The sequence below is a fragment of the Sinohyriopsis cumingii genome, chromosome 17 (assembly GCF_028554795.1).
Source record: "Sinohyriopsis cumingii isolate HCF-2022 chromosome 17, ASM2855479v2, whole genome shotgun sequence".
Lineage (NCBI taxonomy): Eukaryota > Metazoa > Mollusca > Bivalvia > Unionida > Unionidae > Sinohyriopsis > Sinohyriopsis cumingii.
Window position 1 is genome coordinate 81,149,337 of NC_142977.1, and position 20,336 is coordinate 81,169,672.

Below are 20,336 nucleotides of genomic sequence, written 5' to 3' on the forward strand. Positions count from 1 at the left end.
CAGGTGCTATTACAATAATGTACGTATAATCATTATCACCAGTAATTAATTTTACATCAATTAAAAGTGTGTGGGGTGGGCTCGAGTGGCTGAATGGTCTAACGTGCTCACCGTTACGGATCACTGCCATCTCTCCTCTGTCTGCGTGGGAGGACACCATGTGAGCCGTGGCATAGTTTTGATCCAGATATACATAAAACATGTGTTATCCAAACTGCACTTAACGAATCATGTGCTACTTACATTAGTGTGTGTGTTCGTACGTCAAGTCTGTACAAATGTTAAAATTGCATCAATAGAATCGTCTCTCTATATGTTTTCAATTGCAGATAGGGTAAGCTCGATAGAGATTTTTTAACTAAAATTTCACTTTTCATTATTAACCAATTATGCCATGACTTTTTATAAATAAATTTACAATAAAATTTCATGATTATTTAAACGTGATGCTCTAAACTGTCGTACTATGCATAGGGTTGAGTTTTTAAAGAATGAGATTTACCTCACATGATGTCCTGTCCTGGTTATTTAACAAAAAAACTTCTTTATTTAAGCTGTTGTTAAAAGAGCTCTTGGTGTACAATTGATGGGTTTGGTTTGGTCTATAAAGTATACAGCTTGGCCTTGTTTCTGATTTTCACGTACCAAAAACTGCTTCCTCCCCTTGGTCAGTTCTTGAAAACTTTCTGGATTTCAAATGTAATTGCAAAACTAAACGAGCAGATATTTTCGTAATTCATTCATGGCACTTTCGTAAACTGGTAGTTAATGCTGATTTTTGTTGAACATGTGAGCAGACACTTTAGTCGACTATCTTAGATGATGTAATGTTTCCACAGGCAAAATATGTAAACAAATGCTAGAGGATTACATGAAAGTGTCATAGAGGTATGGCAACATTCTCTCCAATGTGCATCCTGCAGATGCAATCACCTTCATCTTACACCTGATATATATCGAGCACCGTCTTAAAAGCAAAACATGCCTAGTTTCTTATGATTACGATGACTTATGGTAAGGGACGCCCTCTTGCGCATTTCTTTATCTCGCTCATATTTATATTACGCCATAATGGCATCCTATAAAATAGAAATTTAGTTGTACCCGACTCATGAGTTATTTAAATATAGTTTTGATCTTTTCTGTTCTGACTTTGACACTATGCCAAAACGTTTCAAGTATGCAGAGAAGAGGTGACTGGTGGCCATTCAAAACTGTCACTATTGATTTTTCCCCCTATTTCCAGGCATTTCTTGCGATTTCTTATGTAAGATACTGTCAGTAAATTCCGAACACTGTATTCCTTTAAACCACAACCATTACAGTCCGTGCTGGGCTGTCTTCATGAATGCTTTTTCATATATATAAATTTTAAGTTGATGTGTGACCTTTTACACCGGGTCGAAACAGTGGCATGTTTAACGAATTTTGCTCTGTAGTACATCTGGATCAGATGCTATACGTTCGTACTTGCTGCATATTTGTCCTAATTTGAAACTGCAGAGATCGGTATAGTAAAGGAAGCGAGAATGTGAAATTTTTCAAACCAGGTGGGGCGTGTGGTAATAATGCCGGTTAGTTAAACTCTCTCTCTCTCTCTGGGGGCCCCGAGTGGCCGAGTGGTCTAAAGCGCTCACCGTTACGGATCACTGCCATCTCACCTCTGTCTGCGTCGGTTCGAGTCTCGGATTCGGCTAATGTGGTTATGTGAGAAAGCTTGCCAGTAGCTTCTCGTGGGTCGGTGGTTCTTTCCGGGGGTTTTCCGGGTTCTTCCTCCACCATTAATACTGGCCGCCATGTATAGCCTATTTTGTGCTGAAAAATGGCGTTAAGCCCTACAACAACAACAACAACAATCTCTCTCTCTGTTTCTCTCTCACTCTTTCTCTTTCTCTCTTTCTCTGTGTCTCTCTCTCCCTCTCTCTTTCTCACTCTCTCTCTCTCTCTTTATCTCCCCTCTCTCTCTTTGTCTCCTTCTCTCTCTGTCTCCTTCTCTTTCTCTTTCTCCCTTTCCCTCTTTCGCTCTTTCTCTCTCTCTATCGCTCTCTTTCTCTCTCTCTTTCGCTCTCTCAATCTCTCGCTTCCTCTCTTTCTCACTCTCTCTCTCTCTTTATCTCTCTCCCTCCTTCATTCTCTTTCTCTATCTCTCACTCCCGCTCTCATTCTCTTTCTCTGTCTGTCTCTCTCTCTCTCTCTCTCTCTCTCTCTCTCTCTCTCCACAGTCGCTGGAATGCGCACATTAAATGATATTCTTTTTGTATTATTCTACGTCAAAAGCTTGCAAATGTTTTACTTTATATTAAATTGTAAGGGGGAGCTACTGAAATTAAATTGCAGACTGAATTATTCTCCTTGTTTTGAGTCATGCAGGCTATAAATAGCGCCCACTTAGCTCTTACTATTCTGCCGGCAGAAATGAAGTCGATCGCTCTAGCAGATGCCCTAAAATTAGGGGCTGTGGGTTGTACGGGGCTTTTCGCAGGGAACGCTATGTACATAAATTTGGTGGATATCCCGTCTAAGATTAATTTGGACATACAGTTTCTTCTTGCAAGCTGGAAGGACGCTTTTCATCGAGCGAAAAAGATTCAGGTAAGATTAAAGCTCACTTAAGGCAAGGTCACACTCGGAAAAGCCTGAATGCGAAACACTGAAAAAGATCACGTAGGCTTGATTAATCGAATAAGCTGTTTGTAATTGAGACGTTGGTGGATGGGCCTACAAATCGATGCATAACACATCTTGAACAAATGTTTTACGTTGGAGAGAGAGAGAGAGAGAGAGAGAGAGAGAGAGATGCGTGGTTGCTTTTTTTAAATACTAATTCATGTTAATTAGTCTCTCTCCACCCATCCCCCTCTCTCTCTCTCTCTCTCTCTCTCTACTTCATTGTTCAAGACAGAAATGGCGTGAGGTCAGATTTTATTTGCAAGTCAGTCCTCACTAACGTCGAGGCAAAATTCCCACTGTGTCACCTTCTCTCATAGCCCCGACAATTATTGCATTCCGCACTTGGAAAAATAGTTGTCAGATATTTTACGCCGTCAAGCATGTATATCAATATGTGAGAAAAATAACCCATTTGCTTCGAACACCTGCCTCAAGGAAGGTGTCAAAAGGACGTTTGTAAATCATAGTTGAATCGTTTAATTACAGAAACAACTTGCAGATACATGGCTGGGTCAAGAAGCGGGACTGGATAATGGACGAATTCCTGCCCTCCTTCACCATGCCACTCCATCTAGTTCTCTTTAGATTTCGTTTTACCCACTACAGGCCCTTAATTTTTTATTTGATTTTAGTATGAGCAAGTCAAATACGTTTTAACATGAACATAGTTGCCATTATTGCAAGCGGAGAAGTTATATTCTTTATTTTCTTTTCCATGTTCTCAGTCTATTTCGAGTGAACGTACTATCAAGTATTAGACCCAGTCTGCTCCTCAGATCTCACATGTCTTCCGTTATAGAAAATACACCCCCAGTTAGTCATGTACTCCACTGTTTTAGAATGTGGCCCTATTAAAAGACACAGGTCTATTCTTGCACTATTGATCAAATGATGCTTACCTTTTGAGAACGATTAGAGTTAATCAAGAGTTCATGTTTAGATAAAACAGCCGTGTTTGAAACTTATATCTTAGTATCTTAGATTCATTTAATTTTCAGAAATTCAGGAACCTTAGTTTGGGGCATAACATGGACAAATACATGTTAGCATATTGAAGGCACATACGCTTAGCTAAATGAAGGTCTTAATTGATATAGTATTACGAAAATGTGTATTCAGTTGGACTCTTGATTCTCTTGGTCACTGACAGAACTACACTAAACGTTTTATGGTGATTTGTTGACTTAAAATGCGATCTAGCCAACATGTTTCGCTTTGTAAAGAATATTTAAAAAGGAGTTGCAAAAACTTCAACGTTTTTTAGTACTAAAAAATTAAAAATACGAATTACAACATTCAAATGTGTTTAAATAAATTTATATGCGTATGCGAATTCACACAATAGTAGTTATAGTTCTTTAATAGATAACACCGTTTTGTTGTCTCTGGCCTTAAACGGTATTGAGATAGGTATGGCCTCAAGTTAGGTGCACGCAAGGTTTAAATGTTAACGAGAATCATTGTATCTAAATAATTTCGCATAATTAGACCTTACCCTGCTTGGTTTTCAGCATTAAGAGGTTAGTGTTAGGACTGGTCGGTTTGATGTCAGGATAATGTGACTGGGTGGGACATGATGCTACATGTCTGAGTCATGATGCCCCAGTGCTAAACATTTCTATAAACTGTCACACTGCAGATATCGTAGCGATATGAATAAAATTGTTAAAGCAGTTAAAAGTCCAACAACACATACACAGACCTGATCATAGTGTTAATGGCTGATTTGCCTTTCTATAGTTGTGTTCTTTATATCATAAGCTGACACCTTATTACCAATAAGAGTACCGTAGTTATTCTAATAAACACCGCCACCACCCGCGGAGCAGTGCAATTTTCAAGAAGGGAATTTGTTGATTTTGTTGTATGTTTTGTTGTTTTAATATCGTACATTACTGTTTTAATGAAAATGTTTGGAAAATAAGTTGCTTTTATTTCTCTAAGATTCGTTGGATTACGCATGCACATTGTTATTGTCTGGACATACCATAATTGATATATAGGAATATATAAGCCTCGATAGGTTATGAATTTCCTTTTATGTGGAAAAAAGGGGGAGGGGTAATATAATGGGACATCTCTTTGAATTACCACTACACACACACACACACACACACACACACACACTGTATATACAGTGTAAGCAATACGATGTATGTACGGTCAAGACCTATCAGTCTTAAATACTTTCTTTCAAAATGTATTTGGAGTGCATTATGTTATCTAGTCTACTCATTCGTCGGGACTGAGATGCTGGTCTTGAGGGAACCGGGAGAAAGACCCTAATATTAGCACGAAGGTTAATGAGTCGAAATTGATTAAATGTGAGTCATCAGCGTACTCCATCCTCTGAGGGATAATCAGGTCGAATTACATTCGGAGTATTCAGTGAGGTTGAATTCGACCACATATACTGGTAAACATGGGACATTCCGTTGAATTTAAGTTCGAATTTATTGACACGAGCACCCCACTTAGTTCACCGTAAGAAGAATAATGAATTCTCTAAGGGTGAAGGGAAGGTACATTACTGAGGTGATGCCTGCCTTGGGGATTGAGAAGAGAGAGGTGATATATGAGCTTTCTGCAAGAAGTAATCACATCTATTGATATGTTACCATTTAAGGTCACTGACCCTAAAACGAGGTCTAAAGTGTTGATCAACTTATATGAATATCTAACAAACGATACCAAAGGAACGAACGCCTAAGTAAAAATTAGGCACGAAAGTTATAATCTCAAAATCTATAATTTCATTAAAGGGCCGTCTTCCTAATTTCGGGAAAGAAATATGTTTTGTCAGACAGGTAATTTCAGATGATCGTATTCATAAAGATAAAGGAGTATAATTAATGCAGACGGAATATTTATTCATATTTGGGTGTAAATATCGTACAATACTCAGATTAAATAGCATGCCGAATGACGTTTTTTTAGGTCAGTTTTCTTTTTGACTTTTGAAACATCAAGTATCGGACGGTGCATGCAATAACTTTCAGCATGATTTTTCTTTTCTTATGCTGACATGTAATAACTCTCAAATTTGCTGGGGTCTTTAGACAAAATTTCTGATTGCCACCAGCAAATTCATATAGAACAGTCTTCTTAAAATTAGTTTAATTCTGTTTAACTTTCCTTGCATCAAATATGTAAGTTTTAAAGATCCAATTATTTGAGATTCCGTCATATTACTTTGGTTCGCCTTTTAAATCAATATTGATCCACATGACCGGATGTAAATTTGCAAACAATATGATTTTAAAAAGAGACTGCTTGTAAGAACATGCTCTACAAGTAAATAATAAATGGATACTCACAAATATTCATATTTGTTGTCTGTATCTAACAGTCACTCTTTCTATCGTAGCACCATTGTATACTCGTTTTTCACCAGAAGTATGCTTATTTAATATACTTATGCGAACACACACTCATTCGAGGATATACATACCCATGCACCAGTTGAAAGGAGACAGACATACAGACAGACAGGCAGGCAGATGGATGAGAGCCACAAATGTCATATACATGCATAGTGTGTCTAACACTGATATTTCTCCAAATTGTATACTCTAAAATTTCCAACCGTTCAAGGAAATAAAATTAAAATAATCATCAAGGAGACTCTTACGTACGCCTGTCTGTTCAAGCGTGGTTGACATTTGTGCATTTTGAAAAGAACTCAAGCTATTTCATGAAAACTGTAATAAACATTAATAAAAAAGCAACAGTCTAAATCAATAATAAAAGAACCTTAAGAAGTTTGAATTTGTTTTCGTTGTCGTTTAACCTCTATTAACTGCTTTGATTGAAGCTGTAAAAGATAAACATATTTTCATTATTCTTCAAGCGAGATAAATTACACGAACTTTTTACGCAGCGATGCACTTTCGCACAATCAAATAATACAAACTAGAGCATAAGGTAGTAATGGAAAGATAATGAAGTTCTGAAATGGGCAGAGAATACTTATTTGAAAGCTAGGAGCAGCGCAAGTTAGTAAGGGGGAAAAAAAGATGTAAAACAATTGATCAAATATTAATAGAATTTTTTTTAAGATGGTGAAATATCGATCCTGCTTGCATAATGTGAGCGGTCTGTCACATTTTCTTGATCTACATCTGCCATCTTAATTGATTGAACTATCCGGAAGTGAGTTGCACCGAGATGCCCTCTGGTGTTTTCAAGGGGAGATACTAACCGTGAAACCCCCTATATTTAAAGTTGACCACAAAAAGGGAGAGAATGTTGACTTAATATATTAAGAGCAGGAGTTATATCTGTACGTCGAAAAATGACGTATTGAAGGTTCAAAACAAATAGAAACGACAACATCAAACGGTACAATGCTATGTGCAACTTAAACTAAAGAATATTATGATACCTTTGATAATAGCGTACCCAATGAAAATCTGATTTTGATAAAATAAATGAAAAATATATAATTGATTGCTCCAAAATTCAAAGAACTTTAAAAGAATAAAATTAAAGAAATTATTCTGAAGGAAAGTTATTTGAATTTTTTGTATAATGACCTAATACTGTTTTGTTTCTAGCGATGTTCACTGACATAATAGCGAATATTTAGGCAATAACAAATTTTCTAATATCGTCCGCAGTTATATTGTATATTTCTGCTCCGAAATTTGCAGGCATATGATGATAAATATGGGGCATTATAAACATTCTGGAGGAAATGGGTTCCATATTTTACTAGATTATTATTCTAAGGAGTCTGAAGAACCAAAATATGTCAAATAATGTAGTCATTAACAATCCCAAACTTGAAATTGTGCTTATGCAACAGTTTGCTTTAGAGGTCGTTAGGAATCCCAGATCCATATTTAAATAACTTAACTAATATAACTGGATGAGATAATATTCATCATTTAATTTTGTCGAAATAAGAACATTGAGCAAATGAAGCGTGGACATACCCAACAAAAAAAAACGTAAAATCAGCGCAAATATTACTTAATCAAACTTGTGTTATAATGGTGAATATTATAAAATTAGACAATACAAACAGAACAGAATTAACTGCTAATAAAAAGAACATCGTATAAAGAGACTCATTATTTAACCACGAAAGACTGAAATTTAGCTGAAGCGAATAGTAATTTAATAAAATGTGAGAGTTTGATGGATACAAAAATACCAAAATCTGAAAGAAGGGTATTAAGCCCCCCTTCAGTTCGTTTCCCGACAAGAATAGAAACTAGCTTACAGGTTGCTAAAACTGCAAATATCATGAATATACGGAGATTTCAAAACTCATTAGATAGGCAGTTAAAAGAGTTTATATTTAAAGCAGAAAATTATGAAACTAATCAGGACATTTTTGTATTTTTTGAAGACGTTGTGGTATATATATAGAAAATAGATAAGTACAACATTACAGACCATTAAACTGAGCTAGATTTCTTGACAAACTCACAGCGAGAGAAAGTGGCAAATATTGTACTGTTTATAGGAATCACAGATCAGTGCCAGGGAATATAGTGAGCATAAAAGAAATCGCGAACAGGACTCGGGTCACAATTATTTTTTCTTATAATCTCTTCATTTGTTTCTCTCTACTGAACTTTCTACTTTGAACAAATCATAATAAATCATATGTTAATCTAAAATACCTTCAAAGATGAATTCACGGCAAAGTTTTTGTCATAGGTATCCGGTATTTCTTTGACAGGCTGTACTGTAAACAAACCAATGCGCAATTGATCACAGCTTCTAGATCAGAGCCAATGCCTAATTATTCACTGTGCATTGTTGCCATAATGCAAATAGACAACCGCACTATAATGATCAAATTCTAAAAAATCAAGGACCTTTAAATCAACACAAAGAATACCTAAATCTAAGTCTTGTACCACCACCAAAACTAGAGGAAAAATGCTCTAAAAAAGACGCACTACATTCGTGGGTACTGAAACGGAAGTAATAAATGTGACCCGAGCCCAACGGTGCTCAATAAATGTTTCATTTACTTAACACAACGGACAGTTATTATGTACGGAAAAAAGGCATGCGTGGAATGTACGGTCAGTTTATCGAGCGCAAGACAAAATTGTTTTCCATTGCACTTGATGAATTGCCCCCTTTTTCGTAATGCAGTGCACAGGCGCCCTGTCCTCAAGAGAAATTTAAGGCGAAGAAAATTTTGAAAATTAATTAAAATTCTTAAGTTATTCTTATTTTCAAATGAATTAGGAGATACCATTCATGATTGAGACACAACTTACACGAATATAAATATAGCTACGTACAGATCCGTTATACATAAGTTCCAATCTAAATCCGATCCTGCACTATCTATCTTTGATCGATTTAATCAGTTACTGAAATTTTATCTGCTTGATTTGTGTAGCATGCTATCCTTAGACCTAATGAAGGAATGGTTATTTAGTGATAGTAAAGATTCAAACGAAGATATGTTTAAATATCTCTTAAGGCTTCAATACATTTCAAGACAAGAAAGACAGAAAGAAAAATAAACACAGTTGTGAACTACCATTTCTACAGTCTCTTGAATGATGGAAAATATATTTGACATAGCTTGTGTGAAGATATAAATATATTAAACCAGAAAGTTACTTCTTGTGTAAGTGTTCATTTGGAGAGTTATGCCTTGCGTACTTTTGAGGTTTGATAAAGAAACTTACATTTGACATTGCTGTAATTTAGAACCATTCAAAAACTCGAGTTCATTTTCTGATATAAGTGACCTATACGAATATTATTTATGTCTTCAAAATTCCCCACCCCCACCCCCCGTGGAGGATTATTCAGCTAACTGCGTCATTCTAGGCCTGGTTGTATGCAATGACAGGAAGAAAACCAGGTACTATTTTCTAACGGCAAAGCTTCGATAGGTACACGGAAGCCACAAAGGGTTGTTAAAGATAGTTTCTTTCTTTACAAACCTAACAATGAATTTAAATCTTGGAGATTTTCAGCTTTTTAAAAAACCTATACCTAAATGCTTCATAGATTGGAACTATGCTTTGAAGCTATTAAATACCTTGTGAACACAAATCCAGTTGGATGTGTTGTATTTTCCTGCGATGTCTTCCAGTGTCCGATACTATTAGCTTCACCAATAACACGCCATATAAGAAAACGCGCCAGAAAATTTTAACAATTTGTAACTGCCTGAAATAAACTGAGGTGTTTGAAAATAATTCATACATCATGCAAGTACAATTTGATAACCTTAGTAGAGGAAACAGAAGTTTGATTTTGTCTCGGGTTTACTCTTCTTTATCTCTCTTTCGTCCTGTCTCGCAGACACAGACACAGACATGCACAAATGCACACAACCAACCGTACTACAGACATTTACATGCACGTGTGTATCTATTGTATATTGCTGTATGTTTATATTATTTGTATTATTTTCATACTAGCTTTTTAAGAGTCATTTAATTAACGATATTTTTAATACTAACAAACTACGATCGTAGTTTGTTCTTTAAAGATGAGTGGTGTATACAGTACGTAGATTCAATCATAAAGTTCTAAGGTTGACATGTAATATAAATCAGGCGGACATCACGTGCTCCAATTTCAGTACATCATTTCTATTGAGAGGTCACTTTGACCTAATTCTTGATCAGCTAGTGTAAACCACGTAAACCTGTCTACCGGTCCGATGTAAATGAGTCACTGACCCATCTTTACGTTTTAGTACCTATGTCTTAGTATTCTACATAAGAGAATTAATACTTAGAATTAGAAATTCTTAGTTAAACACCAGTCTTGGAAGTTATTCATAGAAAGGAATTTATTTATTTCATTTAATCATTTGTTGCAATTATAATGCTTGAAATGTTTCAAAGTGTTTGGGTTTGCAATAGCTGTCACGGAAGTACTGTGAATTCATTCAATGACCTTTTGGATTTATTAACTTTCACGGATTATCTCGAATTCATTTGAAGACATTATGAGATTATACCACAGTGATTGTTCCTTACTGTTGATGCATCAGTTCATTACTGACCATCATTCGGAATACCTTTGGAAATCATTTGGAATATCCTATAGTTTGGAATTGATAGAACATATATGACTTAAGGATTTTAATCATCACACTGTAAGTGGTTTTTAATTTTTCACTTCTGTAATTTAGGAAAATAAATCATATATTCAATTATACTAAACGTTTTGCTTTTTCCCATTCTTGTTACTTATTTTGAGACCATAGACTTGTAACTATATGCACGTGGACAAAACAATAAATGCAGGCATCTTTGCTCAAATTTTAGCTGACCCACTGATTTAAACGTGTTGATGTAGATGATAATATGGATGCGAATGATAAAAAATAAAAATATAAAATAATTATAACTACAGTATTGATGACATTATAATTTACCTTACTAGGGCGGTTTGGTTCTTCTGGGAGCAGCATGTGGATATGGCGCCTACTATTTTGAAGTTCCGACTAATAAGTGCAAGATGTACCTCATTGCCTCTACTGCCTTCCTCAGCCTTTGGCCTTGGACCATCTTCTTCATGTTCCCAGATATCGGAAAACTATGTGAGAAGGACTGTCTAGAGAAAAGAGGTAATACGATAACAACAGGCCATGCTTTTGTTTGCGCTCACCAAACTTTTGAAAAGTTACCCATCGATAGAGAATAGTCAAAGTATTTTGTTTAAAAAAAGACACAAAACGCACATACAATGTACCAATATGTAAAAAGTGAATTCTTAATGTAATGAAAAAGCAGGCATTCCTTTGCAGAAAGTACATACATAATAGAGAAATAGTCTTTCCTAGCAACTAATTACATTCTTTGGTAATTAAACAAGAAAATAGAAAGACGCAGAGGCTGACATCCTATATAGGAAGTGAAGTACAGTAACCAGTATTTGTAAAATCAAATTCGAATCTTCTCCTTCTTAGAAAGTTAAAAGACTGTGGCCGAGCACTTTGTGGTGGATTTGTCTTTGGAGATTATCACACCATGTTCAGGAACAGTGGAGCCTCGTTTGAGAGGACTCAGTTAATATCGGAACGAATTTTTATCTGAATGACAATCTATAGAAACAAAATAATCACCGAAAGTGCTATCTGTAGAAAAAGCAGTTACTTCAGGATGGGAGGATAATCTAGCTTTCTCTTTGTATCTGACCACTCGGTATAGATTTCGGTCAAGAGTTCATATACTTTCCTACAATGTAAACTTTAGTAAGGTGTTCAAATTTTCAAAAATGCCTTTTATACTTCTAATGTAACAGAAGGATCAATATACTTGAAGTGGGACTCGGTAGGCATGAGTGGAATAATCTATTGTTGAGGGGATACGGAAATACTCAGAGAAATGTTGCTATGTGTTACCTTACTACATTTTCAGAAAGATACTAACTTAAAGCCAATTAAAGAGGTGGATAGTTAAAAAAGGAAATGGAAAACTGCAATGTTTTGTGTTTCTGTGTGTGCATTTGTGAGAAAAAGAGAAATGCAAATAAAGTATAAGAATGGGAGCTAAGTTCTTAGCAAATTTTAATAAAACATTTTAATATTAATGCACAAGTCGATAAAATTAGCAAGCAACAACTTTTATGTGACGTGATGAAAGTGAGAGTCTATCCTTTAAACAGAAATATGATATTAGGTTTCTGTGATTTTATTTTCCAATAACTTTGGAATCAATACAAGGCATTCTTCGTCCTTTTATAAAATTGCCTTTTCCCTCGACTTAAAATGTGGCGTACAAATTGATACAAAGTAGCATGCAACGTACATACGCTGAATATGGAGAACTTTTTTAATGAGAAAGGAAATGTTTATGCCTATAGTTTACTAGCTACACTAGTGATATAATAGAGATGAAAACTTTGATTGCGATGCCAACAACCAGGCAGGATATTTCTCAAAGAGGTTTAGTATTAAAAAAACACACACTTACTCAACAAACGAGAAAATAGTTAGCGGACTAGAGATATTTTATACTTTAAATTCACTATTGATAAAAGTACTCTCCTGAAAATAGGTGGATGATTCTCTGTCTCGAATAAAGGAATACAAGAACTTAACACATTAACAGACGCTAATGTTCGATTTTTATAATTGTATTTCTTCAATCCGAAATGTTTCGAAATGTGGATTTGGTCCGATTATCTTTCGAAACATCCTACTCGGTCACCCTATTGGCATACGTGATACGTGTCAACTATGTGATTATTAAAGATTATATATATATATATATATATATATATATATATATATATATATATATATATATATATGGCGATTCAAAATTATTTAGTGGCAAATACAGCTATTTTTTTTTTTAAATGTGGAAAAAATTACAGTTATTTTGTCATAAAAAATGAAACATACTCTTGATATGATTCAGTTAAGAAAAGGTTTACTCGGGAATTTTTCGTACATTTTTTCTTGCTGGAATGTACCGAAGTACCGTTATAGTGAAAAAGTACCGCGTTATGTACCGCCGGAAAAATATATCGCAGTAAATCGGCGTTTCAGTATTACTGCGCATCCCTACTACCAACCCATCAGCCTACTATAATGCCCTAGTTTTCTACGTTCGTTTATTCTCACATATATTGAACAACAAAAATAGATCAGAGATTAGTAGAACAAAGGGTTCCTGATATGTTACAAACATGTTCACCAATAATAAGTACAAATTATAAGCTTCTTTAATTTTCATAAAAATTAAAATTATTTGAAATTGCATGTGTTTTCATGTTTTATGTATATGTACAGAAATCTCTACTCGTTTTATCTAGTCCCCTTCCGTTCTGCATTACATTTTCCGCGTAATATTTTTTGTGTGGAATGAAATGGACACATATATAGATAATTAATGTCGAGCATAAATACATAATGTGATTAATAATATAAGATGAATGTACTTAAAATAGCATTAAATATATTAATGTTCAGATATACTTTAAAATAGGCATACCTGGGTTAAGTTCGTTATAGGCTATGCCAAAATGAATGCTTTGAAAACCACTGACTTTGCTTCCATTCCATTCCGTTCCCCGGAATTCAAATAGCCTTAAGGCTGAACTGAAAGTTAGAATCTTACCCTTGTTTTAAATATGCACTATTGTCACAAACTCTGTTTCTACTGTATTAATATATGCATATACTGCCATACTACTATCTAATTCCTGTCTTTGTTTATTTATAGGGGAATCCTGGATTCGGGAGAAAATTCGTGCCTGGAACACTAAACACATGTTCAGAACTGTGGTTTCCCTAGCTTCTTTTGGTGCCTTTACCTTTGCACTTTGGGTTCACGGCTAGTTTGTATGACGACAAAAGACGGTGTTATGCTGGAAGGAATGCTCTTGATCATTGCCATAATGCAAATAACGTCTAAAGCATAGACAACTTATATGTCCATGTCCGATCATTCGTATGTTATTGCTAAAAATCAAATGTGATGGGGGGGGGGGGTAGGTGGGCGTGTTGGAACTTAAATGCAGATCAAATTTGTCTAGCTAGAATGAAAATGCAAATAGTTTTTTGTTTTGTATATTGATAAAAATCTGGATGGCAGCGTTAGTTGACCAAACACTATCCAAACACGCCTTTGGACTTTTTCGACGATAACCGTTTAATCTATAATCTGATTGAGAATGGTTTTGACAAAGTTTGTTCCGAACGATTACCCCCAACTTGCCCCATCTCAATAGAAAATGAACTTACTTCGCTAATCGGACAACATTTTTTGCGTATTTTGACATTGTCGGTTATCCAGGCATAACACCTACGATGAGTGAATTAATATAACATGGCATTTCCTACTAATTTGCCTGATAACCTTGTACATACGAACATTTTATTAACAAAGAATGCACCAGTTGAGTCTCCACATACTTAAACAGTACGTTCTATTTTTCAATTTAATGACGATATATGCGAGGAATATGCGATAAATATTACAATTAGTAAACAACCTTTCTTAAAGCTCATGTTACGCAAATTGCGAAGTGTGTATTCAACTGTTACTAGAAAGAAAGAAGTCAGTCGTATGTCAGACTAAAACGCTTGACTATATGCTTAAAATAAAATGAATCAAAATTGAATGAGTTTCTTTGTCAGCTAAATTGAACGAAAGATACACAAATAATAGAGCCAGACAAACGGATTGTGAAGGCGAATTATACATAAGTTGTATTAATTTATTTAAATCTACGTTAAATAGTAACTTAGTTTTCAGCAAAAATGTCAAAATGTGCAAAGTGTTATCCGGCAAAACGAAGTATGCTTCTGTTTTATTCATAAGGAGTTTTTTTTGGGGGGGGGGGGCGGAGTATATAGAAGTTATCCTTAAAAAAGAGAGAAAACACCCAGATACTTAACACTTTGTCAAACCCAGATACTTCACACTTTATCAAACCCAGATACTTCACACTTTGTCAAACCCAGATACTATACACTTTGTCAAACTCATATGCTTCACACTTTGTCAAACCCAGATACTTCACACTTTGTCAAACCCAGGTACTTCACACTTTGTCAAGCCCAGATACTTCACACTTTGTCAAACCCAGATACTTCACACTTTGTCAAACCCAAATACTATACACTTTGTCAAACCCAGCTACTTCACACTTTGTCATTGACATTTTTAATTAGATTTGACATAAGAAACGTTACAATCCAAAACACAAGTAAAAAACTTCCATGTATTTGGACGGCGTTTGGATGTCATATCTGCAATCCAAAATATTAAAGAAAAGATAACAACGGAAAATAATTTATGCGTTTTTAATTTTAGTTAAACCTCCTGATCACATATGTTGCAAGAAACAAGCGTATTAAATATTTAAAGCATTGCAGTTTACACCCCAATGAAGGCATAAATTAGCTTTGAAAATAAGAATCATAAACGTTTTGTTTTGGGTGCACGAGAGAGGCGATCGAGTAGAAGGATTAGACATGGGTTTCGAAGCTCTTTCCTAGCGTTCCAGTAAACTTTGTAAAGATGAAATAATTAACCTTACGTTGAGTGTATCGAATGGCAGAAGAAATCGAAACTACGGTACTTAATTACAACATGCGATTTAGTCGTCTGGGGACAACCTACATGACAAAATCGTATGCAATTTTATCTTTTGGATACTAGCACAATCACATAGAGAAAAGAATATAAGGTAAATGAATCCGAAAATGTTAAAACCATACCTCTGATGACATCTAAAATAAATACGAAATGGAGGAACATAGAACATACTTTAATACACAAAACAACGTTTAATCGTACTATTCTTGTCTGATTTTTGGCTTATACAAACCACATATATAACCCCATATCTGTAGAGTTTTATTAGAAACATAGATATGTAATGGTGGAGTCCAAACTCGATAAAATCCACTAAGGAGTTTGTTTCTATGAGGGTTAATTGTGATGTACGTTTAGTGCATCATAAATCAATACTTTCGGTTTAAAACAAATGTGTTGTATCTTGCAGCTTGATGACTACGTAGATTAGAAATCAGAATATTAAACCTTACCTCTTCCTCCTCGAGGTTAATCATCCCTGTATCAGTTCATTAAAAACGCCTGGTATCACATGTAGGTAAACTAGTATTTTGCAGATTGAATGACTGGGTAAATCTTCTGACAAGATTGAAATAATACAACGAAAGCATAGACAACAGTGTCATAATATGAAAACTACATGCCTAGCTTGTGTTCTGATCAGAATAGAAACAAAAAGAAAACATCAAAGGTGCGATGATTGGTATAAATGCATTTCGTCTTGTATGAAGAACTAAGTTACTTTGAGCTAAGTTAGTACAACACAGTTTTTGTTATGACAAACACATTCAAATTGACAAGTGCAGTCTTTAACTGATATGCATCACATTACTAATAATTCATTTCAAACGTAAAGCTCATTCCAATGACATGCCTTCAGCATGGGGACCATCAATTTTTATTTTATATTTGATATTTCCTTATGTAATCTTTATTTTCTTATTCTCACATTGGTTGGCTGAAATCAAACATTGAAGTTTGGTGGCCGTAGAAAGATGGTCCATGTGAACACAAGCTTTAAGCAACTCTATTCATATATATTTTGTGAATGGATATTGAACAGGTGCAGCTCATCTCAATTTTGCATAATTGCAAGCAATGCAAAACTACCATTTCAGCCTGATTAAATTAGTTTTGCATCTAAGCTGCAGTATGGTATCAACAACTTGTTGCATTACCCCGTTTTATATCGAAACGTTAACGGACCATACCATTTTCGACAACAATACCTTAAACAGCCATGGTCGACATAGTTATATCCCCTCTCTTGATTGCATAAACATATAATTGCATGCAAATTTGTTGTGGTTTGAAGTTTAACACTTTGACCAAGGTAAATTTACGAACAGTCTTGTACAACCTTTAGTCTCCAATGAAACTATTTACGGGAATATTTCAGTAATTCCCAAACTTCTGGCAATCTCTGATAACACAGATACCAAAAAAGCTGTAGCAAAACCTATATTTCAAAGTCGTAGGCTTTTCGTACGAGCGATATGTAAGAACAATATTTGGACACGTGACACAGTTAACATATTGAGATATGACTTGTTATCATGGAGTTACTATTATTAGGAGTTGGTGTGTTTACTTACATAGGCAAGCTATATCAGCGGGCAAAATTGCACAATAAACTGTAAACTTTTACTCAGGAAATCAGTGTATAGTCTTATGCAAGAGATACTTATATTATGGTCTATTTTTTGCTTTTGATGTGACATTTGGATTCACTTTTATCAATAACAAAAATTTACACCTTGATCTCGGGTAAAGAATTCTGATATTTTGTCAATGCAAATTATGTCAAAATCACATCTGGGGTAAATATTATATTCAAACATAGATATTGCCCACAGCAGATCTTGGGGGCGGGGGGGTATGTAAAATATTACACTGGCTACATCTCATATACAGACTTGTAAGATACTGTCTAAATAATTAACTATTACTGTGATGTTAGACATTTACGTGCTACCCTCAATACTACAATTAATAATGAGCAAAAAGTACAATGATTAAACTTCAGTCCATTATGCTTGAGTTATATATCAAACAGAATTCACTCATAGACCATGCGACGTGAATGAATAAAATAGAACACACGTATTTCGTTGTAATTTGCATATATTCTTGTCAAATGCAAAACATCAGATAGAGCTTTTTGTGAAATAAATCAATAGAGAACCATTCTAAAGTTCAGAACCTTACCCCAAAATACTGTTCAATACTGATGCTTCTTAGAAAAAATACAAACTAACCAAAAAATTGCAGTTAGATAGAATTATCTCAGTATTAAATTTTCAAAATCATCAATCATTTATATGGCGTGCAACCGCACCAAAGTGTGTTTACTTACATAGGCAAGCTATATCAGTGGGCAAAATTGCACAATAAAATGTAAACTTTTACTCCGGCGTCAGGAAATCAGTGTATAGTCTATTGTAAGAGATACATAGACAATGGTCTATTTTTTGCTTTTGAATATGACATTTGGATCCACTTTCATCAATAACAAATATTTACACCTTGATCTCGGGTAAAGAAATCTGATATTTTGTCACTGCAAATTATGTCAAAATCACATTTGCGGTAAATATTACACATATATTCAGACATAGATATTGCCCACAACAGATCGCGGGTGGGGTATGTGAAATATTACACTGGCTACGTATCATGTACAGGCTTGTAAGATGCTGTCTAAACAATTAAACTATTACTGTGATGTTAGACATTCACGTGCTATCCTCATTACTACAATTAATAATATTTCGTTGTAATTTGCATATATTCTTGTCAAATGCAAAACATCAGATATAACTTTTTGTGAAATAAATCAACAGTCCAATACTGATTCTTCTTAGAAAAATGAGAGTATGACAGGAATTACCCATGTGAGGCTAAAGTCAATTGTACGATTTAAGAAGCATTGGTCTGTGTTGATAAACAGTAGCGTTATTGAATAATACTTAATTGATGGGACTCGGAGGCCAAAATTACCAGCATATTGTTTTAAAAGGAAATATGTATGATATGAAAATATTACCTTGTCATTTTAGTCAAATTCAACAGAGAAATGACAAACAAGTACCTTGTACAATTTAATTAACATGGGTTACTTCCCTTACACTGAATAAACCGAATGAGAAACGTTCTACTGTATTCATCTAAGAGGGTCCAGAACGTTTGCGTAACCATAATATTTGTTTAGTATGCACATACAGCTTGACAACAGCGTAGTATTGCCATAAGTTGTGCAAAGAAATTATTAGTTTATGATTCAAGGTAGCATGACATGTTTCCTCATTAACAATTAAAACCACAGAGACAAAGCATGGATGCAAATAAAGAATAAAATCAATGTGTTGGTCATAGGTACATTTTAAATTTTTATGGGGCAAATTCACGAAACTCTGATGGTGACAAATTACAGATTTCTGAAAAGGACAGAAACCATCAATAGTGAAAAGCAAAGCAATCTAAGATCAAAATATAAGAAACTTCAACATGTGTTAAAATTATATCATTTTGTACGTGGAGAAGATAATATGGACCAGTGTGGTTAGATTGGAAAATACACACATGACAGGAGTGATCTAGTTGTGGTGGGTAGAGTCTCTTCGGATGGAAATGCCTCCAATCAGGACCAGTAGGGAGAAAGACCTGCCTTTCGTACTACTTACTCTAGTCTGCAGTGATTGTAGAAATGAGAAAAACTCATGAAGTGTAATGTACTAGTATATGGTAGCAACCAATATAAACACTATATACGAATACTGATTTTTATTTGACTTTTTCTGTTTGTAAATCCGCGCTGTTTCTTATTTTTGCTCGTAATTTCCTGTGATTTTTCATTTCCGCCAACATAGTCTCAAACTCAGACGCACTTATTATTTTATTCTCAGTTGCTGCTGATGATAATATCCTGATCGTATTAAGACTGCTTTGTGCAGCTGCAAACAAATCGGAACAGAAGCGTTCTTGTGAATGTAGTCACATCAAAATTAATTTGCTCGCTCTACCAGAGACATTGGTTACTATTGATATAGTTCTGACAACAATTCAGATTCGTGTACGTTGAATGGGTGATATTGTCGCGATTTCAGTCGCAACAAGACCATCATATGTTTCCGCAGCAAGACCGTAAATAGCATCTACGAGCAAGCACGTGCGTTTATATTTCACAAACAGCGCAGTTCTCTTGGTAATTCCATCTCGCAGCTGTTGTTCCGCTCCAATTATTTTTCACGTAGGTAAGACTGAGGGTCCGTCATAGTTCTATTAAAAATGCAATTGCGTATTTGAATTGCACAACACAGAGACCTATCCAGGTGTCATCATCACGTGCAGGCACAGTACGCATGGGCACTTATAGCCAATTATTCTTTTTTACTAAAGCAGTTTTCTTGCAGTTGTAAACAAAAAACCTTGCATCGGAATACGTAGATCTGCAGCGATTATGCGTTCTGGTGGTGTGGCATCCGTCTCATACAAAAACACACTAATTACACCAGAATCTTTGACGTCTTTGCCCAGTTACTGTTATCCAAACATGTGCATGCTTGTTATAAGAGTCGAGACCTTTCTCTTCTTAGTTGAGTTAATGTTGGTTTAAAATATTCAGTTGTAAAC

At 35.0% G+C, this 20,336-nt stretch overlaps 1 protein-coding gene across 1 annotated transcript; it reads left to right on the top strand.

Moving 5' to 3' along the window:
- The first annotated feature begins 2,379 nt into the window (after positions 1-2,379).
- On the top strand, positions 2,380-15,419 carry LOC149779319 (uncharacterized). The gene is made up of 3 exons (XM_089939932.1): positions 2,380-2,592; positions 11,056-11,239; positions 13,845-15,419. The coding sequence occupies exons 1-3, from the start codon at positions 2,416-2,418 to the stop codon at positions 13,958-13,960; spliced, it is 477 nt and encodes a 158-aa protein (XP_089796058.1). The 5' UTR covers positions 2,380-2,415; the 3' UTR covers positions 13,961-15,419.
- The last annotated feature ends 4,917 nt before the right edge of the window (positions 15,420-20,336 follow it).

Excerpts from the sequence above, each read along its gene's own strand:
- LOC149779319 (XM_089939932.1), top strand. The coding sequence starts at position 2,416 with ATGAAGTCGATCGCTCTAGCAGATGCCCTAAAATTAGGGGCTGTGGGT. Across the intron at positions 2,593-11,055 it reads ATCGAGCGAAAAAGATTCAG|GGCGGTTTGGTTCTTCTGGG; the intron begins GTAAGATTAAAG and ends TTACCTTACTAG. Across the intron at positions 11,240-13,844 it reads GGACTGTCTAGAGAAAAGAG|GGGAATCCTGGATTCGGGAG; the intron begins GTAATACGATAA and ends GTTTATTTATAG.